Source organism: Zingiber officinale, chromosome 8B (assembly GCF_018446385.1).
Source record: "Zingiber officinale cultivar Zhangliang chromosome 8B, Zo_v1.1, whole genome shotgun sequence".
Taxonomy (NCBI): Eukaryota; Viridiplantae; Streptophyta; class Magnoliopsida; order Zingiberales; family Zingiberaceae; genus Zingiber; species Zingiber officinale.
The window spans coordinates 33,333,704-33,352,425 of NC_056001.1; the positions used below are offsets into that span (position 1 = coordinate 33,333,704).

At 39.1% G+C, this 18,722-nt stretch overlaps 1 protein-coding gene across 1 annotated transcript; it reads left to right on the top strand.

Moving 5' to 3' along the window:
* The first annotated feature begins 13,207 nt into the window (after positions 1-13,207).
* Positions 13,208-16,167, top strand: LOC122016743 (carboxyvinyl-carboxyphosphonate phosphorylmutase, chloroplastic-like). The gene is made up of 7 exons (XM_042574134.1): positions 13,208-13,517; positions 13,620-13,693; positions 15,001-15,083; positions 15,186-15,210; positions 15,296-15,315; positions 15,399-15,548; positions 15,616-16,167. Exons 1-7 carry the CDS (start codon positions 13,288-13,290, stop codon positions 15,970-15,972), a joined length of 939 nt encoding a protein of 312 aa, XP_042430068.1. The 5' UTR covers positions 13,208-13,287; the 3' UTR covers positions 15,973-16,167.
* Positions 16,168-18,722: the final 2,555 nt, after the last annotated feature.

Below are 18,722 nucleotides of genomic sequence, written 5' to 3' on the forward strand. Positions count from 1 at the left end.
ATTTCCTTAAGTCTGTTGTCCCGACCGATATTGGCCTATATTTCCTTAAACCTGTTGTCCCGGCCGATATTGCCCTATATTTTCTTAAGCGTGTTACCCCGGCCGATATTGGCCTATGTTTCCTTAAGCCTATTGTCCCGGTCGATATTGGCCTATGTTTCCTTAAACTTGTTGTCCCGACCGATATTGGCCTATATTTCCTTAAACCTGTTGTCCTGGCCGATATTGGCCTATATTTCCTTAAGCCTGTTGTCCCGGTCGATATTGGCCTATATTTCCTTAAGTCTGTTGTCCCGGCCGATATTGACCTATATTTTCTTAAGCATGTTACCCCGGCCAATATTAGTCTATATTTCCTTAAACCTGTTGTCCTGGCCGATATTGGTACTTGCTTAATTCTGCTATCTCTTTTCCCCTTTTCACCGGGGACCCACTAAAACTAACTCATATCACTATAGCCTTCCCTCCAAGTCTAGTCGAAGGAGGTGTAGTCGACTGACTAGACCTAAGTCTATTTTTGTTTCTTTGCCTGTCTTTAATCGTAGCTCTGCCATGGCCACTGCAGCAGAATCGTGACCTTCTCTATAGCAGTTCTCGTGACTTCTGGTACAGCAATCCCGTGAACCCAAGTATAGTGATCACGTGAGTCTTTTAACCCTTTAAATAGGGTTGTGATCCTCCCTTCCTTCTTCACCTGCCTTAGTTCTTTTCCACCTTGTTTGCCTCCCCTTACCGATAGTATGACTTTCCCCCTTTCTGGGGGCAATTCTCTTTGGATAAGGTGAAATCTATAGATGAAGCTGCCCAAGCTTTGGATCTAGCTAACTCTCTGGCACGAGAGTTAGAGATATTTCTGTCGATCACCCAGTTTCAAGTGCGGTCTGAAGCAGCCTTGATGAACAAAGTTCATTGAGATCTGGAACTTCAAGCCAAAGAAATGACTGCTTTACAGACTCAACAGGCTTCAGAAGTGTTCACGTTAACCAAGGAGGTTCACATAACTAGCCTGTTGGCATCACGATGGCAGCAAGGGCCAGGTCGTCTGCAAGCTAAGGTGGACGCTCTGGAAGCAGAGCTCAAAATGTTCGAGCAGAAAGTGGATTGTTCCGTGGCATGTCTGAGGGGACTTGGACAAGTTTGCATCTCCCTTGTTCATGAGACCACTCTTTTTCCTACCTTCTCCTGGGCGTAAAAGAACGTACTGGTTCTTCTAAACGAGGAGGGGGGAGGGCAATTCCGTTGGATGACAGATTTTTCATCCTACCCTCATACCAGGCAAAATATTTCCACTTCTCCAAATTGGTCGGGTTTACTTTTAGCTGGGTTGAAATTTTCTAAGAAGTTTGAGAGCTCATGTTTCAGCGGGCTTCCCTTCAAGTCTAGCCGAAGGAGGTGTCAGCCGACTGACTAGACATGAATTTATGTTTAGTTGAGTTACATAGCTTGAGCAATAATATGTGTTCGATCAGGCTTTTCCTATTAAGTATATGCAACACTTATTTGTTTTTTATTTAACTGACGATATACTTCGAGCTATACAAGGCTAAATGCCTCAAATGCAATCAATATGTTATACTCAATCAAACCCTTTTGACCTTGGCTGATACTAACCTATCTGTGGTAGACATGTTATCTCGCATGTTATCTCGACCGATATTAGCCGGTCTATTATAGACAGTGTTATCCCGACCGATATTAGTCTGTCTATTATAGACAATGTTATCCCGATCGATATTAGCCTGTTAATTATAGACAATGTTATCCCGACCAATATTAGTCTGTCTATTATAGTTATATTAATTCAAACAGTGCTTCACGCACGGTTTTCTACAGCTACAAGGTCCGTTGGCTGAGCCTTAGCTACATAGCCAAGAGCTGTTAAGAGTCACCAATATTTCAAACCGCGTGGACAGCCATAATCGTCAAGATGTTGTCGTAAGTGTTTTTCATTATATATTGTTAACTTCTTATTATTCCCGCTAACTGCGTTATTATTTTAGTTCCTTGCCTCAAGTCTTCATATAAACCAGTTACTCATTGCTCTGGAAAGGGACAATAGCAAGTTAAAAGCTCAAGTAGAGGCACTGAAAGCCAATCTTCCTCCCTCCCACATTGAGCTTACTCAATTACGAGAGAAGATGGATTTACAGACCCAACAAATAGAGGCTATGAAAAAGGAGTTGCAGCATCAGCAACAGTTATTGAAAAACAAAGAGCTTGAAAGGAAAACCCTGGAGCTACAGGTGGATCGGTTAAATTCTAGCCTACAGATGGAAACTGCTTTGAAAGACAAAGCTATTTCAGATGTTTCCCATAAGAATACTGTTTTAGAGAAAGTGGAGAGGCTTCACAATATCTTTCTTTCTGATCAGGCTCAAGATTCAGCATCAAAAGAGTTTGCTCTCCTACAAGAGCAAGAACAAAGAAAAGCTCAGGATGCAGAGATATCCTCACTCCAAAAGGAACTAGAACAGCTTAAATTGGAGAGAGACACTCTCAAAGATCAAAATACTAAACTACAAACTGAATTTCAAAGTTATAAGGAGCATGAGGAAGACCGATGGGAAGATAGGTGCTTAACTTATCTAAGGTCTCCGACGTTTGTTAACGAATATGTTCGTCGAATCATAGGGACTCTAAATCATTATGTGATAGGGGTTATTCGACAATTGAGGGAAGGTGGTTATCTATCTCGAGAACCCCCTTTCTATTCATAAACCGTCGCGGACTTAACCAGGAATTACTCAAAAATCTGACGAGCCATTTTGAGTAAGCATGATTATGTATTTATGAAAGACTTGTAATTAAAAAACTTGTAATTAAGTACTTGCAATATTTGTAAAAATTTGTACTTACTTATTTTTCCGACCTTCATTATCTGGCTGCTGCTTCTTGAGAATACATACTGTCTTGCTCAAAAGCTTTTCCTATTGTAGTATCTTAATTAATCATATGCCTCTGAACAATAAGGCTTTTCCGTAAACTCTTTGATCTCTATTCAGGCCTGACTGTATATAAGGAATTTCAAACACCTCAGTGCTTCCGAGGGACGTGTAATCTCGAGTAACTTTATCTGAAAAACTCCATAGGATTTATGTATTCTTAGTAGGGCGTACAATCCCGAGCGATTTTAAATAGAGAACTTCATATGATTGTGACTTCTGATGGGGAATGTAATTTTGAAGGATTATATATATAAAGAATTCCCTCTGAACTTTGAATCCTGGTCAGGAGTGTAATACCAAGTGATCTTTATAAAAAAATCCAGATGACTTTGAATCTAGACCAGGCATATAATCCCGAACGATTTAATATGAAGAATTTCATCAACCTTTGGTCGGGCGTATAATCTCGATCGATTTAATATGTAGAATTTCATCAACCTTTGGTCGGGAGTATAATCCCGGTCGATTTAATATGAAGAATTTCATCAACCTTTGAGTTTTCGGTCGAGAGTATAATCCCGATCGATTTATTATGAAGAATTTCATCAACCCTTGGTTGGGAGTATAATCCCAGTCAATTTAATATGAAGAATTTCATCAACCTTTGAGTTTTCGGTCGAGAGTATAATCCCAATCGATTTATTATGAAGAATTTCATCAACCCTTGAGTTTTCGGTCGGGCGCGTAATCCCGATTAATTTGAGTCAATAGAGTCCTGTGCTCTATCATATTTTGATCATGTACTCAATCCTGCATGACTTTGCTAATGATAGTTTAAAGTTTCCGGTTCCTCCCATGAAGGCCCGTCTGGGTTACCTCAAGAGATTTCCCGATCGACTATGTTCCTAATAGTTTAAAGTCTCCGGTTCCTCCTAAAAAGACTCGTCCGGGCTGTTGGGGTTGCAAGGTTGCAAACATAGTCCCATGTTGGAACACATGGGAAAGATCATGGGTTTATAAGAGAAAAGATATCTCCATTGGCATGAGGCCTTTTGAGGAGAGCCCAAGAGCAAAATCATGAGGGCTTAGGCCCAAAGTGGATAATATCATGCAATTGTATAGATATCTAAATTCTTTTCGATCCTACAATTGGTATCAGAGCACGGACTGCCAGAAGGTTTAACCACCTACTGTGCACAAGAGCTATGGTCTGATTGAGCCATGTGGGTACAATATTGACCTCGAACAAAGAAAGTGGGGGCTCCTATGTTCGGATCAAGAGGACCAGACGCCAGGCAGGAAGTCCTAGTTGCGACTAGGAAAGGAAGTTCTAGTAGGTCGGGTGGACCGAGGGGTAGGAAAACCTGGTGGGTCGAGGATCGGACGTGGGAAGCATATGATCCTTTGTTTGAGGGGGGGATTGTTGGGGTTGCAAGGTTGCAAACATAGTCCCATATTGGAACACATGGGAAAGATCATGGGTTTATAAGAGAAAAGATATCTCCATTGGCATGAGGCCTTTTGGGGAGAGCCCAAGAGCAAAACCATGAGGGCTTAGGCCCAAAGTGGACAATATCATGCAATTGTGGAGATATCTAAATTCTTTTCGATCCTACACGGGCTACTTCAAGAGATTTCCCGATCGACTGTGTTCCTGATAGTTTAAAGTCTTCGGTTCCTCCCAAGAAGACCCGTCCGGGCTACTTCAAGAGATTTTCTGATCGACTGTGTTCCTGATAGTTTAAAGTCTCCGGTTCCTCCCAAGAAGACCAGTCCAGGCTACTTCAAGAGATTTCCCAATCGACTATGTTCCTGATAGTTTAAAGTCTCCCGTTTCTCCCAAGAAGACCCGTTCGAGCTACTTCAAGAGATTTTCCGATCGACTGTGTTCCTGATAGTTTAAAGTCTCCGGTTCCTCCCAAGAAGACCCGTCCGGGCTACTTCAAGAGATTTTCTGATCGACTGTGTTCCTGATAGTTTAAAGTCTCCGGTTCCTCCCAAGAAGACCAGTCCAGGCTACTTCAAGAGATTTCCCAATCGACTATGTTTCTGATAGTTTAAAGTCTCCCGTTTCTCCCAAGAAGACCCGTTCGGGCTACTTCAAGAGATTTCCCGATCGACTGTGTTCCTGATAGTTTAAAGTCTCCGGTTCCTCCCAAGAAGACTCATCCGGGCTACTTCAAGAGATTTCCTGATCGACTGTGTTCTTGATAGTTTAAAGTCTCCAGTTCCTCCCAAGAAGACCCGTCCGGGCTACTTCAAGAGATTTCCAGATCGACTATGTTCTTGATAGTTTAAAATCTCCAGTTCCTCCTAAGAAGACTCGTCCGGGCTACTTTAAGAGATTTCCCGATCGACTGTGTTCCTGATAGTTTAAAGTCTCCGATTCCTCCCAAGAAGACTCGTCCGGGCTACTTCAAGAGATTTCACGATCGACAGTGTTCCTGATAGTTTAAAGTCTCCGGTTCCTCTCAAGAAGACCCGTCCGGGCTACTTCAAGAGATTTCCCGATCGACTGTGTTCTTGATAGTTTAAAGTCTCCGGTTCCTCCCAAGAATACCTGTCCGGGCTACTTCAAGAGATTTCCCGATCAACTGTGATTTGAGTGAAATTAAAACTGTTTTTACTAACCTTGTGATGGTTTAACGTCTTTGAGATTCCTTAAGGAAACCCGAGCGGTCACTTCTTAAAGCTCCCAATTGACGGCCGCTTGAGCAGAATAAAAATGTTTGCCCGATAATCATCACGTTGTCTAAACCAGGTCTATTTTTTGGGCGACAATTGGCCTGCATTGTATTTACCAAATTAAATGAAGTACATAAATTATGAGCATACTTGTTATATGTTCGCAGGGCCGAACAGAAGGAAATTGCTTAAAGTAAACTTGATTTGTTCTTTTGGACATGCTAAGTTTCACATGATTGGGTGATTGAGATATGCTAAGGAGTCATTAGTCCGCTCGTTCAAGGATATCTATATTTCTCGAGCGATATAAGCTTGTTAACTTCGGTAGGGTTGTAAATGATTTGCACTCCATGGGCGCCCGAGAATTCTTCCCTCTATGTCTTGGAGATAATATGAGCCCGATGCCAGTTTTTCCACCACCTTGTAGGGTCCTTCCCATTGTGGTGCTAATTTATTAACATCCCCAGCGGGCTTGGCACACTTCCATATTAGATCTCCCACTTGAAAGAATCTTGGGATAACTCTCCTGTTATAATTTTGTCTCATTCGTTGTCGGTATGATATAAGATGAGTTGTAGCTTTGTCTCGCATTTCTTCTATCAGGTCTAGCTCCATAAGTCGCCTACTCGCATTATCATCATCATATAGTTGTCTTCTGTCAGATTCTACTCACTACAAAAAAATAGGAATTTAGGGACGAATTTTCCAAAAAATTTCGTCGCAAAATTATTTGTGAAAAATTTTGTGACAAAAATATATTCGTCGCAAATCAATCGTTGCTACATTTTGCAACGAAAAAAAATTATTCATCCCAAATTTTGCGACGAACTATAATTTTCGTCACAAATTTTGTTGCAAATGTACACTGCATAGTGTCTTCAAATTTGGGACGAAATTAGATTTTCGTCCCAAATTAGGGACAAATTCTGGTTTGTCCCGAATTTGGGACGAATTTCGGTTCGTCCCAAAATTCGAGTTCCCGCATTCTCAAAGTTCATCCGATTTCGGGACGAAAATGATTCGTCCCAAATTCGGGACGAACAAAAATTCATCCCGAATTCGGGACAAACAAGATTCGTCCCAAATTCGGGACGAAAAATATTCGTCCCGAATTCGAGACGAACCAAAATTCGTCCCGAATTTCGTCCCTAAGTTGTGGTAAATCAAAATAAGTCAGATTTTGGAACGAACCCAAATTCGTCCTAAGGTTCGTCCCAAATTAGGGACGAATATTGGATTCGCCCCAAATTAGGGACGAATTCGGGTTCGTCCCAAATTTTGTCCCAAAATACAATTACCCATAACCCATACATTTTTTATTTTCTTCATCCTATTTTACATATCAAATACATTCAAATATTTATACACATCCAAACAACTACACATCCAAACAAACATTCAAACAACTTCACATCCAAACATTCAAATATTTATACCAAACTTCAACACACATCATATTTATACACATCCAAACAACTACACATCCAAACAACATTCAAATATATCAACTCATAATATTTACACATTCAAACTACACATCCAAACTAACATTCAAATATATCAATTCAACAAACATCATATTTACACATGAAAACAAGAACTAGTTTAGTTCAACAACTCATAATCCAAATAACAAATACATCTAAGCATAAAATAAAATACTAATCGTCATGATTCGGGAGCTTCATGCACCTTCTTCCATGCTTCGTTCTCCTTTTCCTACATCAAATTACAAATGAAAAATAACTAACATTTATATATATATATATAACATATCAATGATATCATATTGAAATAAGACATCTAAAACTTATGCAACTAACAAGTTAAATATTGTCTTGTTTAAAAGAAAAAAAAACTAAGAAAATTAATGATTCTATAATAAAGAAAAAGTAATTAATTAATTCCTTGATGGCATCCTAAATTGAGTATTAGATCTTGTAGATTTACAAGCCTGATTATGCTCATGATAGCATCCTAAATTGAACTTGCTTTTCTTAATATGGGTTTTCAGAATACCAACAAGAGCAATTTGGAAACTACAACATAAATCAAAATTAGAAATACAATTGGTAGCTGTTATTGTTCACATGAAAAAGACCCTAGAATAATTCTGTAACGTTTCCTAAGAAACTTGTATTTGGTTAGAAATAAATCTTTTCATGTTCATTTGGAGTATCAAGTAACCTATAAGAAAATTGGCTATTTAGGTGCATGATAAAAATAAATCTTTCAATGTCATGTCCCCTTGCTTTTATCTTTGCTTGTCTCATTCTTTAAATTTCCTTGTGATTCCTAATGGCTACAAGGAAATCTTGGTCATTCTCTTGAAGATAATAGAGGGGTAAACAAATCAACCAAATTGGGAAATAAATTTACTTAAATTATGACAATTCCTTTTCTTTCATCTCTTCAAGGCGAGCTTCAACTTTGCACAAAACCCACTAACTATTAAAAGATCACTTCAACATAAACAGTAGAGTTTCATAGCTAGAAGAAGCAAGAAATCTAGGAAAGATTAACCAAATAAATCTAGAGACATGGTCTTAATACATGGTTATCATAATATATCAAAGACTTAGATAGCAAAAAAATCTTTATGTAATCAAAAATACATGTATCAAATGTTTATGACATAATAAAAGTATTGACACGTATATAACTAAATTGCATAGATTAGTAATAGACAAATCAAAAATATAAAACATGGTATAAAATGCAAAGTAGCAAGGTAAAGTAAAAATTTAAAAGAAACTATAACAATAAGTGTAAAAAAAAATCTAATATAAAACTTGCAATAATTTAACTAAGATTCACCACTATCGCCATCATCATGATCACCATCGTCACTATCACCGGGAGGATTCTGACTTGGAGCAGAAATTAACTTAAAATGTCGTAAAATCAATTCTTGATTTAGGCGTCATTTGTCTCATTTCTTCATCTCTTTCATTTAAAATATCCTTCAACTGTGAAACCTCTTAAGTCAAGTGGGTCATTTGCTGGGTATGTGAGGAGGAAGAAGAAATACGGCTAACTCTGTGGGTTATGCTCAAAGAACTCATTCCAAATATCTTTCCTCCTTTTTTTGACCCTCCACTCGCTTGTAGCCATAAATTTAAATCAGTACCAACAGATGGCTCAGACCCCTCCATATCTGCACTAGTAGAACCAGAACATCTTTGTGCTACCTCTAGTTCATCATATTTCTCCTGTATTGTAATAAAAAGATGTTCCTAGATGACCAAAATCAGTGCTGATAATTTGCATATATTTTGATAGTCAATCAACAATTGGTCGGACACAAAGTCATCTATATAATGGTAAGTATAGATATATATTTCGTAGATATAATACCATTAGATAACTACTCTCAATGAGAGTTATCACTGTTGACTACGTGAAGTTAAAGGATAACCTAGTAGAACCGTTAACTAAAGGGTTAAACAGAGAATTGGTTGCAAGTTTATCGTGAGGGATGGACTTGATGCCAATGAGAAATATTAGTGCAAAGGAAGCCCAACCAATGTATACTAGAGATACCAAAAATTAGGTTCAAAGGGACAACCTAACTGCACCGATAAAATTATTCATTGTAGGGGACAACCCAATAGATCAATGAAGAATGAAGGCTAAGCATACAACTTTAATGATCTAATGGAGTAATGTTGAATACTCTTGTGAGATCACCTATATGAGAATGAAGTAAGGCCGCTTCAAAAAGAATTAGAGGCACAATTCTTAAAACTTCTCACAGAACCAGACATATCTATGACCAAGAACAAATACACTCATGAGAACTGAGTTATATTAGTAAGAGTCCTGTGTGAGATATGTTAATGCTTACATAGACAACAGAACAATTTAAGGGCATCATGTCTACTTCAACCAATAAGCAAATAAATCTTCACAATGAAAGGTTCAAAGGGTAAAACCTATATGTTCTATACTAGACTCTATTGGTACGGGAAGCATCCGACAATCGAACCTTAGTTTTGATAATGGCAAAGGGATTCAAAGTTAAGTTTAATTATTATCTAATGTGTATGACTGAGTGTTTCAGAAAAGTTCTAGCTGCGGTTAGGCAAGGGAAAACCCTAGGGGGTGGTAACCCTAGGTCATAGGGGGTGGTAACCCTATGCGGGAAGTCTTGGTGGGTCGACGCTTCGGGCAAAAATCCTAGGGTGTGGTAACCCTAGGTTAAAATCCTGGTGTCGCGAACCGGGTAGAAGTCTGGATGGGTCGAGGACCGGACATCCAGCATGAAAACCGGAAGCATCGGGCGCTGAGCAAAAGTCCAGTCTATCTGGAGGATCGTACTGGCAACAGGTAAATCTCCTTAGAGGAGTAGGTGAGGACGCGTTCCCCGGAAGAGGGAACAGTAGGCGTCGGGTTGACCTAGGGTTTCCGGTCAGAAACTCGAAGTCAGACCCGGACAGTCTGGTGACTGTCAAATTTATTTATATATATTATCTTTTGTGTTCTAATTCTGTTTTGCAGGAAACTAATATTTTTGTGCAGGGTTAGAACTGACCGGGATCGGTTGACCGAACCTCCAAGCTAACAGATCAGGTCTCCAGAAGTTGGACCGGGCCCGACCAGGGATCGGTCGACCGGACCTCGGGATCGGTCGACCGAACCTGGGATAGGTGTCGACTGGATCAAGCCGAGGTGAGCAGGTCAGAGGAGACTGATTGATCGACCGGACCCTGGGATCGATCGACCGAACCCAGGGATAGAGCTTGACCAGATCGAAGCGGAGCGACAGATCGACGGATCAGATGCGGTGGAGATCATCTGATCGGTCAACCGAACATGAGGATCGGTCGACCGATCCGCTTCGGGTCAAAGCTGATCCCGAGACTTGGGGATCTTGATCAGACTTTGCAGAGCTATAAAAGGAGGCCTCGAGGTGCAGCTCAGACATCGATCTTGAACAGAAGAATCTGTGCTTTCCAACGCTGCTCCGAACACTTTCAACAACACTCTGCAACTCCGACAACCAGCGTCTACATCTTCATTTCTGATAGTGTCGGTATAATTCTATTATTGCTATTAAACTGTAATACATCTTGTAAACTTTGCGATATTATAGTTGTTGCCCACCGAAAGCAGTCAACGACCGCGGGCCTTCGAGTAGGAGTCGAGCTAGGCTCCGAACGAAGTAATTCGACCGTGTCTTCTGTGTGTATTTGTTTTAACTTTCCACTGCGTTTACTCAACGATTTCCGAAATCGATTGTGAAAGCCACGAGCGCTATTCACCCCCCTCTAGCGCTTTCGATCCAACAGACTCAACCGCTGAATGTTATCACATATTCTATTTCCATTTATGTGGAGGTTTGTTATAAATGTGAATGAAAAACAAGAGGTGGAAAAAGGAAACTTCATTGTGAATGAGTTTTTAGTCCCACATTGGAAGTTTAATGACCTTAGTGTTGATTTATATTGTTGCACATGCATATATGATTTGAGCAAATGCATGAGAAGAGACTCTCTTTCACTGATAGGTGTGTAGGAGGGGTGCAAATCCAAGGCTTAAATTGTACTGAACCAAATTGACTCGTGTGTGAGTACGACCTACGCACGTTGAATGTAGAATCGGTCAGGGTAAAATTTGTCTAAGTAATGATCGACCTTTGATGGCTAATGACTATCATTAACCCTTGGGCATTGAATGACATTTACTCGACGTTCAATACAGATATGGGATGGTACTCCTATATAAGGTGACCATGGTCTTGAGCAGAGGAGAGATGTAAAAAAAACAAGAAAATTCAAGAAAACATACGACCCTTAACTGCATTGAGCATAGGCCTCGACGACTCTTCCTTTCTAGACTCAACTTGATGACTCTTCCTTTCCAAACTCGACTCGGTGACTCTTCATTTTTAGACTCGGCAACTCGGTGACTCTGCTTCCTCACTAAGAGGAGCATTCAACTTCTTCCCACCTGACTGAAGGAACCACTCGATGGCTTCCTTTCCCAACTCAGTTGCACTCTGCATCCACTCGAATGACTTGCATCTCAACTTGATTTGTCACTCGGACTCAGTTGGAACTCGAACTCAACGACACAAAACAGCTATCTTCTAGACAACCTAACAGTTCAGCCTAACTTTCAAGGCCGACAACCTGAGATTATCTGCTCAGTTTATCTCGATAGATAAATTAAAATTAATTTTATGTAATTTTAACTCAATTAAAATTTTTCAATCTCACAGATTGTCCAACATTACCTACTGTCATGCTAAATCTTATCACATAAAGCCTAGCTTGGCTAAATCTCATCACATAAAGCCTAGTTGAGAATTTTGTTAAACCCTAAACCACGATAGATATATAATGTCGTAATTTTTGTGTTTTTGATTTGTGACTGAACTTATCGGAGAGGATTTGGACTCGACCTCACAATATGAGACGCTAAGAGCACTGTCATGTGTGTCTTGTTTGAAGGGGCTTTCAACAAATATGACCCAACATATCATATCATGCACATTAATCCTTATCAAGGATAATAGAGTGTCGATTATTTTTCTTATCGTCCAAAACATATATCAAAATAATGTCTCATCCTAAATTTAATATCTAAATTATCTTTTTCTATTCAACTAATCAATAATAATAATAATAATAATAATAATAATAATAATTATTATTATTATTATTATTATTATTATAATAATAATAGTAGCTTTGGAACTACAGCAATTTAAACGATAATTATTATAACAGTGCTCAGCAATTATAGCAAATTTAGCTAAACTAAATTGGAATAATTTTTATTAATTTTGAATTACTTTTAATTAATATTAATATAATTTCAACTAATGAAAACTAATTTAAATTAAAATTATTTTATATTATTTTGATCAAAAATTACTTATATATGATGGCAAAAGATTATCATGTTCGTCCCTACGTCTCCATTAACTCATCCCAGGTGGATCAATATGGAAATGATAAATCACGGATGACTATTAATTTTTAAAATAATAATTGATATATGAAAAATATTTAATTCAAATTTTAAATCTCATGATAATAATATTTTATGATTTAATTATCAAATTGATCTAAAGGACCATAAAGATAATGATATAGAGTCAACTCCACCTTATTAGTATACAGTCGGAGGCAATCATTTAAATCAGACACGACTCAACTCACAAATCGGCTCCAACTCGCTGGCCACTAATCGCGATGGAAATTCGTGGCTTTAGCCGTGCCAACGTGTTTTAATTGGAAGTTGGCAGTTGACAATATTGTATTTTTTTCTATTTTAGAATAAATCTCAGCATTACTTTTCTATAAAAAATTACCGAAATTGGGCACATGAAAAATATTCACCATTAAATTGTTCGCCAAAAATGCTGATGAAATAATATTTTACTAAAATTATGCCAAAATTAACAACCCTTTTATCAAATTAAAACACAATTAGTTAAATAAAAAGGAAGAGTATATTTTGTACCGCGGTACTCAAAGCGGGGCCCACTCGATTCAACGGTTTCGATCGGATCTTGATAACATTGATCGATCCTGTCCGTTGATGGGGTCTTCCGCGGTGAACTTAGCGAAGAAGTTAACCCCGCTGGGCGGACTATAAAATTCTGCCTCCTCACCTGGCTTCTCCATCGGTCTCCGCTTCTTCTTCTTTTTCTTCTCCTCTCAGTTCAGGTTTCAGGCCCGAGGCGACTCCGATCTCCGAGCGAGGGATGGCGAACTCACCGGTGGAAGTCGCCGTGAAGCCGATCGGCAACGGAGCCGGGCCGAGGAAGACGCGCATGCACCGCCTCATCGAGGAGGAGGGCATTGTGCTGATGCCGGGGATCTACGACGCGCTCTCCGCGGCCGTCCTCCAGAGCCTGGGATACAAGGCCGGATTCGTCTCCGGATACGCCGTCTCCGCCTCCCGCCTCGGCATGCCCGACATCGGGCTCCTCACGTATGCATCCATCGCCAGTTCCACTACTATTTCCCCCAAATCCACTCTTCTTCCACTTTTTTTCGTCGATTCGTTGTTGTCTGAGACTTTATTGGATTTTAGGCCGCCGGAGATGGCAAATGCAGCTCGAGCGATCTGCGCGGCAGCGCCTAATGTCGCATTTATCGTTGACGCTGGTAATGAATTTTTCGCCCCATTAGGATATTAGTTCTTCTCATGACGGAATTTCTTCAATTTTCTTCCGATTTATGGTCATCCGTCCTAGTTGAAGTAAATAAATTTGAACTTGTAGCTCAATTTGAACGACTTTTTTGCCGAGTGACTACAGCTACAATTTTCCGCGCTATTTAATGCCAGAGTCCAGTGTCGATGCTAGTTGTAGACAGAGTAACGTACTTAAGTTAGCAAATATTCAACAATATGAACGCCTTGAATAAGTTCAAATCTTAACTGTAATCATCCTTAACTTCAAAATTATATGCGTATTTTTGTTTTTGACCGATCGACCTTATCGTGGTTGTTCCAAAAATTTTGGTCTTGTGCAATTTTCCAATTTTTTGTTCTTTAAGTTGATATATCTTAAATGTCTTACTAGCCAAATAACTACTTGGTCAATGCAAATAGGGCCTTTAAAAAAATTCTACCGTGTTCCAACACGTAGGTAGGCGATTCATTTCTTGAGGTTTCTGTCCACCACTAATTTGTTCCCATTCCTAGAATTCCGAAATGAATTGTTACTGTAGAAGCAGATAGATCCACTGATTTCTTAATTCCATTTTTGAAGTGTAGTTTTAATATAAATAAATAAATAAACTGAGTAGAGTTTTACTGGAGGGACATCATCATTGACTTCTGATCTAGTTGAATATTCCACTTACTGATGTCCGCCACCAATTTGTTCTCATTCCTAAAATTCCGTAATGAATTGTTATTGTAGATGCAGAGATAGATCCACTGATTTCTTAATTTCATTTTTGAAGTTTAGTTTTAATCAAAAATAAATAAACTGAGTAGAGTTTTACTTGAGAGACATGATCATTTACTTCTGATCTAGTTTAATATCCCATTTGCTGCTGAATAACTTGAAGGATTCTCAACGAGATGTTCATTTCTTTACAATATGGCAACTGGAAGAAAGTTGTAAGGCATGTGCTTTACATTACACCCATTATTGTAGCAAAACGATGATTGCGCTCACCTATTATGAAGCATGTCATGTTGCATGATGATTAATTTGGTCCACATGAATATATTTTATATTTTTTTTTTCATTTTCCTAGATAAATTATTTGAACATGCTCTGGTCTTTTTAATTGACAGATTCTAGTTTAAAGCTTGTTCTCCTTGGCCATATTTCTATCCAAGCATTACTGAAAAATGATAACATGTTAGATATTTATTTTATAAAAGATTGCTAGTTATGTTCCTCTTCCAAAATCCACTTGTTTTTTTATAAAATTTTAATTTCGTCTCGACATTCTAGATACTGGAGGTGGCAATGCTCTTAATGTCCAAAGGACTGTGAGGGATATAATTAACTCTGGCGCTGCTGGTTTATTCCTAGAGGTATATTTTGGGCAATGCAATGTACAATTGCTTGTTCCCTTCACTGCTTGTCTTCTAATATTTAGAATTAATTTTTTTTTCTTCTTCTCACATTGACTCCAGGATCAAGTATGGCCCAAGAAGTGTGGTAAGAAAAATAACAAATTTTGATCTTTTAACATTTTTTCATAAAAGAATTATTTGATGGTTCTTTTCCACTCTCTATCCACAAGGCCATATGCAGGGCAAACAGGTAGCATAAATTGGCTGCAGCACTGTTCTGGTTTTGAAACATGAACCAGTTGCACTAAACTTGGCTTTGTTTGAGTCCTTTAGGTGATACCTGCTGAGGAGCATGCTGCTAAAATCGCTGCTGCAAGAGAAGCCATTGGTGATTCTGACTTTTTTCTCATTGCTCGTACTGATGCTCGTGGAACTGCAGGTGGCCTAGCCGAAGCAATTGCACGCGCTAATCTCTACATGGAGGTATTAGATTCTCATCAATGCTCATGTGAATTCATGTAAAGATCACTAAATAGGAACCAATTTGCAGGCAGGAGCTGATGCCTGCTTTGTTGAGGCACCAAGGAGTGATGACGAGATGAGAGAAGTGTGCAAGAAAACCAGCGGTTTCAGAGCTGCCAACATGCTTGAAGGTGGATACACACCCTTGCACACACCCCAGGAGCTCAAGGAAATGGGTTTCCACCTCATTGTGCACTCCACCACGGCTGTCTATGCTTCTGCCCGCGCACTTATTGACGTCCTGAAAGCACTCAAGGATGAAGGATCAAGCAGAGGCCAGTTCCACAAGCTCACCACATTCGAGGAGTTCAACGGTTTGATTGGTCTCAAAGAACTCAATGAGATTGGCGCTCGCTTTGAGAAGTTCACAGTGCCCAAAAACTAAGAGCACTCGATGCTGTTTATGTCCTGAGCATCTAGATCTTAAACTGCTGTTGAGGTCAAGTATTGTGTTGAGCTTCTCGTGTTAGGGTGTGCACTTTTTTACTTATCTTGTAATTATGTGGTGTGGCTGTGTTCATTCTATTTTGTAATAAGGATGATTGCATAATATCGAGTATAGCTTAATCTATTTCCATAAGATTACTGTCTTATTCACATGAATGATTATAAGAACTCAGGCCATGTGTAAAATAGATACTAGGGCCCTACCCAAGGAGAATAAAGGGGCATTACAACCTAAAAATACAAAGAAAACATGGAGAAATGCAACTGTTTGAGAACAAAGAAAGAGAGAGAGACATGAATCTGGAAAGGGAGTGTACGCACTTTGCAATATCATTCTGAATTAGCATTGAGAAACAACAAACTATGTAAATGAAGGGTGATCTGGTTGAGATCAAGCCATAGGCCCATGAAGGGCGGAGAGCTCAGACAAATCTTCAACACTTATGGAACTACGAATCGACGACGAGGAAGAGGTTGACTAACGGACTAGAATTAGGATGACCTCTCAAAAGAAAGTTAGAAGGAGGCCGAGATAATTTCAACGAGACCCCTCTGACGTTTAAGTCAGACTTTAAAGACTTGGAGGATGGAGTAGCAAATAGATGAGATAGCAAAAAATCACGACCCGTATTGGTATGGGGAGGGAGAGTGGTGAAAAATTGGCCGTTATGCTTACTTCAATACTTGTTTGTTGTGTACTTGAGTTCGGGCTCTTAAAGTTTCCGACTCCCTGGTGTATTTGGGCTCGAGCTCCCGAATACTCAACTTCTAGGCACTTGGGCGATTGAGCATTCAGGCTCGGGTTCCTGAGCGTTGGGCCCTCAAGCAATTACAGCGCTCGAGCATTCGGGAGTTCGACACTCAAGTGGTAAGGTGCATGAGCAATCAACGTTCGGACGCTCAAACAATTTACACTCAGGTCCTTGGCACTCGAGCACTTGGGAGCACAACCCACTCGGGCACTTGGCCAATCAGGGGCTCAAGTGCTTGGCAACTCGGGTGCTTGGGAGCGCAACCCACTTTAACACATAGCCATTCAGCACTTCAACCCATTTGGCAATTTGGCAATTTACCAAAAGGCGTACTACAGTTAATGTATTTACCAAAAAGCGCATTACGATTTTGTATTTACCAAAAGGCGCAGGTAAGTGATGTATATTACCGAATATAACCCTACCGCCAACCAACACCTCTGATCAGTCATCAATTCCCAGGCATCCGAATCACATTTTTAAAAAACTTAGATATTAAAAAAAAACGATCATTAGGGTACCTCCAGGGGCGGATCTAGGATTTTAAGTTTGGGGAGGCTATATATCAAGTGACGAAATTAAAATAATTATTAAATATATTATATAATAATAATCCTTCCTAACTTTCATGAATAATATATATTTAATTGAAATATGAAAAAAAATAGTCCTCTAAGGATTCGAACTTGAGAGGTGGGTTTGAAAAAAAATTATACATACCATTAGACCAATAATACATATTACTTTTTAAAGGGGCCAAATAATATATATACTAAACTATTTTTAAAAAATTAATAAAAAAATAATATTATTTAAAAATTTTGGAGGGGCCGTGGCCCCCCCGGGCCATTAGGTAAATCCGCCCCTGGGTACCTCCCTCCTTCGTGACATGCGAGTACAGCTCGGTCTTGTGAAACCCTAGTTTAGTGTTCGTGAGCCATCAGTTCGAGTTTTTCTCAAGCGTCATCTAGCTAGCATTTCAGTTTAATTAAAAACCAAGAGTGTTCGTGAGCCATCAGTGAAGGATTCTAGGGTTTACATTACATTAATCAGCTAATATCATAATGGTGCAAAGACGTCGATCGGGTGAATCATCATCCTCGCCACATCAATTAGCTGTAAAGGTTATCATTTTACAAACTCTGTGATATTGAGAAGCTGAACTAGTATGATTTAAATTTTTTTATTTTTATAAAGTATAGGGTTCAGTTGATGTTGGACAGAAACTGCATTGGAACAGTGTCCTCGGTCACTTTAAAAGTTTTTTTCAACCATCCACGAAGAAAGGAACGCATGGAGGCGGTGTTATTTTACATGACCGACACATAGTGCTGATCAAACAGTCACCCTTTCGTATTTTTTTGGACATAGAAGATATGCAGCACATCCGTGGGATTTTGGTAAATATATTTGAAAATTGGGATTCAAGTAGTCAAACCTTTAGATTCTCAGGTACAATTTATAAATTTGTATTTTAATTACAAAGTAGTTGTATGGTAAAATTTAAGCTTTTGCTAAACGTGGGCCTGATACGATGGAGTATCAGTTCTTGATATGACATTGTATCATGTCCACGGTGTTCCTAATACTTTTGTATGTGTTGGTAGAATTCTAATAATAATTTAACTTGGTCAGGTGTTCCGGTTTGCTTCACAAGAGGAGACGTTTCATTGCTGCTCGGTATTGCAGACCGAGGAGCTTCAATTCCGATTGATTCAGCTAAAGCATCCAGTGACCTTTTTCTAACTTACTTCTCAAACAAAAAAGAAGCTACTAGATCAAGAATTGAGGAGTTGCTTAAATTTTATGGCAATCGCGTTGAAGTCGAAGATGATGTTTTATTATTTTGCAAATTCTATATTTTGTATATATTTGTTTGTGTCTTATTTTCTTCTAGTACATATAAGGTCCCGTTAAGTCTTATAGATATAGTAGA

Bases quoted from the DNA above. Each gene is read 5' to 3' on its own strand.
- LOC122016743 (XM_042574134.1), top strand. From the start codon at position 13,288: ATGGCGAACTCACCGGTGGAAGTCGCCGTGAAGCCGATCGGCAACGGA. The intron at 15,211-15,295 runs GTAAGAAAAATA...TCTATCCACAAG, and splicing joins AGTATGGCCCAAGAAGTGTG to GCCATATGCAGGGCAAACAG. The intron at 15,316-15,398 runs GTAGCATAAATT...TGAGTCCTTTAG, and splicing joins GCCATATGCAGGGCAAACAG to GTGATACCTGCTGAGGAGCA.